Consider the following 7,210-nt stretch of genomic DNA (forward strand, 5'->3'; position numbering starts at 1 on the left):
TCTATTTTTGAAAATTGAAGACATAATAAAAATAAAGCTGGTGGGAATCAGGCTTTTTGGGCGGTCCTGGTCACCTAGTCCCTGAAAAACTCTTCCAATTCTTACCATAATCAAAATGTGGTTCGTATCCATTGGTTTCAATTTGCATCAACGATTCCCTATGTGGACTTGGGGATTTTAAATTGGAAAAATTGTTTGATAGGGGTGCAACCCTATAAAAATAAGTACTGCCTCACCTAACAACTCATCAAAAATTGTAATTCAAATATTAAAAAGCTTTTATATCAATCATCTGGACTTGAATGTTATGGTTTTAAAAAAAATTAAGATTTCAAATTCCAAAAAACCAGTATATATTTTAACAAATTATCTAAGCTGTGCATTCGCCGTAAAAATAAGTGTCCAAAAGTCCACTGATTATTTGAGCTGAGGCATTATTTGGTTTTCATAGAACCTAAGCCTTATGGAACTTCATCTATCCATAAACGAAGACGAGTCTTGAGAAGGAAAAAATAAACTTGCCTACGTTGTCCGCGCCCTCGTCAAAAACGTCCAACCAACTGACCCGTACCCTACCCTACTGAGCTTTCAATACTACACTGCTTACGTCTCTCTACTAATCATTTCAAACAGATAAAACAAAAAACAAAGAAATTTTGAAAACTAGGTCTCTCAAGTCTCAACACTTTAAAAATCGTTAACACGGCCATTATAACACCACGAGGTGTTCCCGTATTTGCCTCGTTTTACAGGATAAGGTTATCATAGCAATATAACGGTCGTCATATGAACTCCTAGTTAACAAAAGGAAAAGTATTTGGGCACGGTTTTGGTGAGTTAGCCAACTCAATTATTATCGGGCTCTTGTCTATTTAACGTCCATCTGTACGATGAATGTAAAAAACTGTTACATGTACTAAAAGTAAATAAAAGAATTAAAAAAATAACATTTTCATTTTTTTACAAAAATCCAAATTTAGATCATTGTCATAATAATTATTATCGAAGCCAAAAAATTTTTTAATAAAAAATACATATGAAAGACGTATTTTGTGGGGAGACTGTACGAAGATAGTGTGAATTGAACGACACACCAAACACTTCTTCAAAATAGTTATAAAAGAACAAAACAAAAAAACTATATTTCACAATAATTTTATTGAGAAAAAATAGGATAGCCACGTGGCATAGTGCTGGCGAAGACACGTGGATTTATTCAACTCGTGGTTGAGGAGTTGCAGGGCCAACTAAAACCCCGTATGCCGAATCCTTACGGGATCTACTCAGCATCTCCATTCCGATTCGAGGCATCTTCTCACGAGATGCCCTCCCGCCAAAAGATCTGATGGCCACGATTCCTCCATCTTCCCTTCTTAAAGCGACCCTCCTTCCTTTCCTCGGTAAACCAAACTATTTCCAAACGTAAGAAAGCTCGAAGTTCCATTCATGGGTCTCTCCAGCTTGCAAATCGAAACCCTAATTTTCTCCCATGCTGAGCTAGGGTTAGGGTTTCTGACCAGGGTTAGCGGCTTATTAGCCTGGATTGCTTTTTTGACTGCCGGTGTAAGCATTTGGAGTATCATATTCAGATCAACGGCCGGAAACCATGGCCGTAAGATCACCATTCTCCAGCGAAATCCGGTTGGATTCTGTGGCAGAAAATTCGACATCGGCCTTTTCCAGCAAATTGTCAGAGAAGACGGCCAATCTAAAGGTGGAGATGCAAACGCCGTTTACCCTTCAAAAGAGAATAGACCAGAGTGCGAGGTCCTGTGCTCCCCTTCTGCACAAACTCCGTTAAATCCACCTGCACCGTTACCATTAGAGCGTTCTTCATGTTCTTTTGACCGTGGGTTTTCCGTTGAGTTTGACGGAAGTTGCAAGGGAGAAAAGTACTCCGTTTATTTTGAGGGAGAGGAAGACGTGGAGGAGAGAGGAAATCTGTGTTGCGATAATTTTATCGACGGAGAAGTCAACGCCGTTAGTAAGTGTATCTTTCCGATTGAGGAAATTAACGGTTTGTGGAACGCTGATTTGTTGTGGTACCGTTACCAGGACTTGACGGTGCTAAACGGCAGCGTTGTTAGGTTATGGAGAAGGCCGATTAATTGAATTGCACTTCAAAAAGTTGGGATTCAACTGATTTGAGTTATTCCAAATTTAAGTGTAAGAAATTGTAAATAGCATGCTAGCCAATGAAATGGGATATGATTGCATAATTAGTGGGTTTTGTGGTCCATTTATGACGAAAAATTTTGCAGCAATATCTTTGGTAAAAATATGTCCCAATCATTTTTAGCTATGGGATATGAAACTCGACAAATTAAAATGTCCGCTATATAGCCTAGCAAAGACACGTCTCAAACCACTCTATTTCACATCTAATAGTTAATAATGACAGTGATATCCTTGTACTACAAATAAATTATCTTATTGTATATACTTTTGTATTTCTTTTACTGGGTACCATTGCATTATTGCCTACTCTCAAAAGGTTCTTAGTTCTCCAACTACAATTGCCTCATCCTGTTGAGTGCTTTTCTCTAAATTCACAATAAATTATTCATGTGTTCCATCTTTCTCTCTCTCTCAATCTCTTATACACCTGCACTAGTGAGATTAATTCAATGTGGAAAATTAAAGAATCGTAATGCCGATAGTGTTATCTATGTAAAAAAGCATAAAAATGTCTATATTTGCTAGTAACTTTATGTGTGTTTTAGTATATTTCACACTTTTTTCAGTCGCATTTTATTTCTATAACTCGAGACAAAGAATTGTTATACATTGCTAAGAGACAAATATATCTGGGGCTTTATATTTGGGGTCAAGCGAGAGCGAGAGACATCTCTCTGTTTTTGGTGGTTTTTGATGATGAAACTTGCTTGGTATGAGCTAATGGCTGTAATTTTTTGATTTAGCGATAATAGTTTGAAATATTGTCAAAAAACAAAAAAAAAAAGAGAGGGAGAGACAAACTTGGGGACTTCTCGGTTATTTTCACTTGTATCTTCTTAAGATGTATTTGCCGACCAATGGAATTTGTGGGTGTGGGTGTGGGTGTGAGTGTGGGTGCCGGTGCAGATCAGTTTTGGCCCGAAATATTTTGCGTTTTTCTGTGGCCAAATGATTTTCACATTGGTTGAGCAAACCCATTATCTCACTGTGTGCTCTGCCATGTGTAATCCAGATATCATCGCGCTTATTTGCATGTTTTCGTCACGTCCTCCACCATTTCAATGGGCAATAGGAACTAATTTTGGTTTGTCAAACAAACCTTTATAGATTATCAAACGACTCTTTATAGATAATCGTATCAAGACAAAAATTTTATTAATTTCTTTATCATTTGAGATTTTGACTATGATTAACAGTGAATAGTGACTTTTGATCATGGTCAACTTCAAACCCTTCTTTATTAAAAAATTCTTCATTAAAATTATTTCTATGATTTCAAGTCGAAACCAAATTCAAGCAAAGTCAGTTTGAAGGCAGTAATTTTTCTATGTAGTTCTCTTGAATATCCCGGAGAAGATTTCATAATGCTTCATTGAGCTTAGATGTATATTGAGTGTATCCTGACCATGAGATGTGTGCATCTTGGTTTCTAGTTTTAAGTAGGGATTGGGTTTTGTGCCTTTGGAACTCTAGGATTAGGGTGCGATTTGTGTAGAGCCGAGGCTTTAAACAATCAAAGTAAAGCCTTCAAATAGTGTCGATAAATACGGTTTCAATATTGGAAATCTTTGTGATAGCCTTAAAAGATATTTTCATCTTTAATTATAAAATGTAAAGCTTAAAAAATAGTATAGATCGAGCATATCTACAAAAATCTTGAAAATTGACGGTTTAAAAATGCTTTACAAGATGCACTATTTCCAAAAAAAAAATCCTCTTTTAGTGAAATTTTTGAGGTGGGCTCTAACTTGATTGCTTAGAGCCTCGGCTCCCTATCAACTTTTTTCTTTTTCAAAACGTAAGCATTAAACTCAGTTTCTAACGTGAAATACAGGATAGAAGTGCAAGTTTTGTTCTTAGTATATTTGCTATAGACATCTATATAATTTGTCTTAGCTTAAAATTTTAGGAAAATTATGTCCGTACTATATTTACTATTTTTATTTTACCGTTACTACGTGATGGTCCAAAACTATGTGGTATTTATATGGAGGTCATTGGTCCACTATTTATTTATTTATTTATTTTTATTTCCTTATTTTTATTTTAACATCGGACTGCATATTAATTTTTTATTTTATTTTATGATATTTATAGCTCAGTTCAATATCAAAAACATTGAACACCAATTTTATAGGGCGGTCCAGTGTTCTAAAAGTCGGACCGGCTTACACTTTTTAGTCGGTTCAATGTACGAAACACCAGACCACCTTAATCCTTTAGAAAATGAGGTCTACAAGCGGTCCGATGTTTCCAACATCAAACCAACTAAAGAGTGTAGAGTGGTCACAGTTCGATTGTTTTAACATCAAACTTACCTATGAATATCAAAAATTAAAAAAATAAATTTAATATGCAACCTGATATTTAAAACATTACACCGAGGACAAAGTTATAAAAGAATTAAAAATCGGGGGATGATATTTTGACTGTAGTTAAAATTTCAGATAATGACTGGGATCGAGCATATCTTGAGGGGTTAGAATATACCTTGGGTAATAAAAAGGATATGCTAAAGTTTGGCCTTTTAAGAACCCAAGACGTAACACCTATCGAGCGCGGTCCACTAATATATCGTTTGAATTGTTATATTTTAGGGTTAGCACTAATTAAAATCAATTATTTAGATGTACTGAAATTGACAGATGACCATAGAATTAATGATTGTCTCTCTCCTCGTGGTAATGCTATAGATAGAATATTATGGTCATTAAAGAAACGAATCCAATGAACCCGTCAGGATCAGTGGAGATGATTGATTCTATGAGTTATATTACAGAGAAAGGATAGCACATCCCCATCACCCACATGCTAATAACAAAAGAATTGAGATAGTGTGGACTGTGATTCAATTTTGGGAAATGACTCATTAAGAAAAGATGTTGGAAGAGCACTATCAGCATCGATGAGGGTAAATATCATTGAGATAGTGTGGACTGTGATTCAATTTTGGGAAATTAATGGAAAAATCTTTTTTTTTTTTTCAAAATTTGAAAATAGTCTCATATATTTTGTACTTACAATTAAGTCCCTCTTTTTTTTTTTTAATGAATATCATGCTTTAGATTTATATCTTTTCTATTAATAGGATTAAACTCAAATTTGGGGTCTCCATACTTTCACCATAATATATTTGCAAAAAAGAAACCAATAAAATATTTTAAAATAAATAACATGACAAAAATACCCGTATAATATTTGAAGTTTATAAGGTTAATTTGGTATTTCTTAAATTAATAGTAATTTTTAAATTTTTGTACTAGTGTGTTAATGAAAGTATTGACTCCAAAAACTTGAGCTTAATCTTGTACATAGAAACGAAACTAAAATTTAAATATAATATTCATTACAGAAAAGTGGGAATACAATTAAATAGGGATTTTCCATTGATTTCCCTTAAATTTTTGTTGTCATAATAGTTTTTCGTCTCTCCTTATATCGACATTCACTATCACTCTTTTAATGGATAATTATCATATGTTAATATTACAAATGAGATAGGTTATTTTGTACCTCCTATTTTTATAGAAGGGTAGATACAATATATTGTATTTTATGGCAAGTCTATATATAGCATAGATGTGTGTCATTTAGTTCTATTCTTGTCATCTATATTTATTGGAAAAGTCATAAAAACGTCTATAGGTAAATTTCTATAGTGTTTCGCCCCCATCTAAGACATGATGGTTTTGCCTAAAAAATGTCACGGACCTATGGGAGCCGTGGCGGTCCATATATATTTTTTGCGTTAATTTTTCGTGAAAAAAATCTCATCACAGACATGCTATATATGTGACGGATCGCCATAAACATGCTATGTCCATGATGGAATTTAATCCACGGACAACGCCAAGCCGAAGGACAACGATACTATTCATTTCCCCGATAAACACTAAGAGCAGCTTTAGAGAACCTGAGAGTCTAACATGGGATGAGAGTCAAATTCATCTTCACTATATAGGTTAATCTGTTATTACTCAATTATACCTCGAGCCTCTATCGATGGTCTAATCCACAAGTCTATTATAGCCGAAGATCGAGCATCCGTGGTTCTTTTTGGGTTTGATTCTTTGGCCATTTTGTTCTACAATTGGAGACTAGCATTCTTGGGCCACCAATGTTGTTATCCCGTGGTGACGGATATGATATCTCTGGTACGCAACTTTATTTTGTTTTGTATCCCAAGTTCATTGTAACTAACGTGGACATCCTTGTAGCTTTTCAAATGGAGTCATTGGGTTTTATTTTCTCTCATCAAAAACCCTTTGGACACCTCCTATTCACCGCACAAAGCCATAAAAACGAACTCAGATATGGTCCCTCTCCTATCCTTTACCCCAAAAAAATAAAAAATAAATAAAAACTGATCCACTTATCCCACTGCAAAACAGCATTTTGCTCAAGGCATTTGAGGCTGATGGAACAGCCCATAAAATCATGAAAACTCACACAAAACCTCTTTGTCAGCCAAAACAGGTAACAAGAACACGGAAAACCGCACTCCAACTGAACTGGAACAACCCCTTAAAGCATTTTCAAAACCACTGGATTTGAAATCTCATTCACTCTTGTTTATCTTACAAGAAAAAAAAAGAAAAGAAAATGTCAGATCTTGATCGCTGAACTATGCCTCTGAAAAATGCGCGGATGGAAAATCACTCTGTAACCCGCTCTATGAAACCTGCTGTCTCAGAAATTTCTGAGACCTGCTGTGAAATCCAGTCTGAATGTCTGATCTGAGATCTGAAGCTCTCTCTTTCTTTCGTTTGGGTTTAGTTATTATTATTTATGTTATTATTATTATTATCTGCCACATTCCTTTGAGGTGAAGAGAGGGTAACAACGATTATGAGGGATTGAGGGCATTTTCTTAGCACCTTTAGGTTTGGGTGGAGTAATGGACCATATTTACAAATGGGGGCGGACCACAGTACTTTGTGGAGTGACAAACGCTTTTTTAATTAGTACGAACCAATAGATTAAAAAGCGGATCGGTGACTCAGATCGAGCACTTCAAAATCAATCCAGATCG

The 7,210-nt window shown here is 35.2% G+C and overlaps 1 protein-coding gene across 1 annotated transcript; it reads left to right on the plus strand.

Moving 5' to 3' along the window:
• The first annotated feature begins 1,446 nt into the window (after positions 1-1,446).
• On the plus strand, positions 1,447-2,112 carry LOC148779363 (uncharacterized). The gene has a single exon (XM_088854192.1). It carries the CDS (start codon positions 1,447-1,449, stop codon positions 2,110-2,112), a length of 666 nt encoding a protein of 221 aa, XP_088710318.1.
• Positions 2,113-7,210: the final 5,098 nt, after the last annotated feature.

The sequence above is a fragment of the Amborella trichopoda genome, chromosome 12, assembly GCF_054954075.1.
Source record: "Amborella trichopoda isolate Santa Cruz 75 chromosome 12, AtrichopodaSantaCruz75HAP2 v2.0, whole genome shotgun sequence".
Lineage (NCBI taxonomy): Eukaryota > Viridiplantae > Streptophyta > Magnoliopsida > Amborellales > Amborellaceae > Amborella > Amborella trichopoda.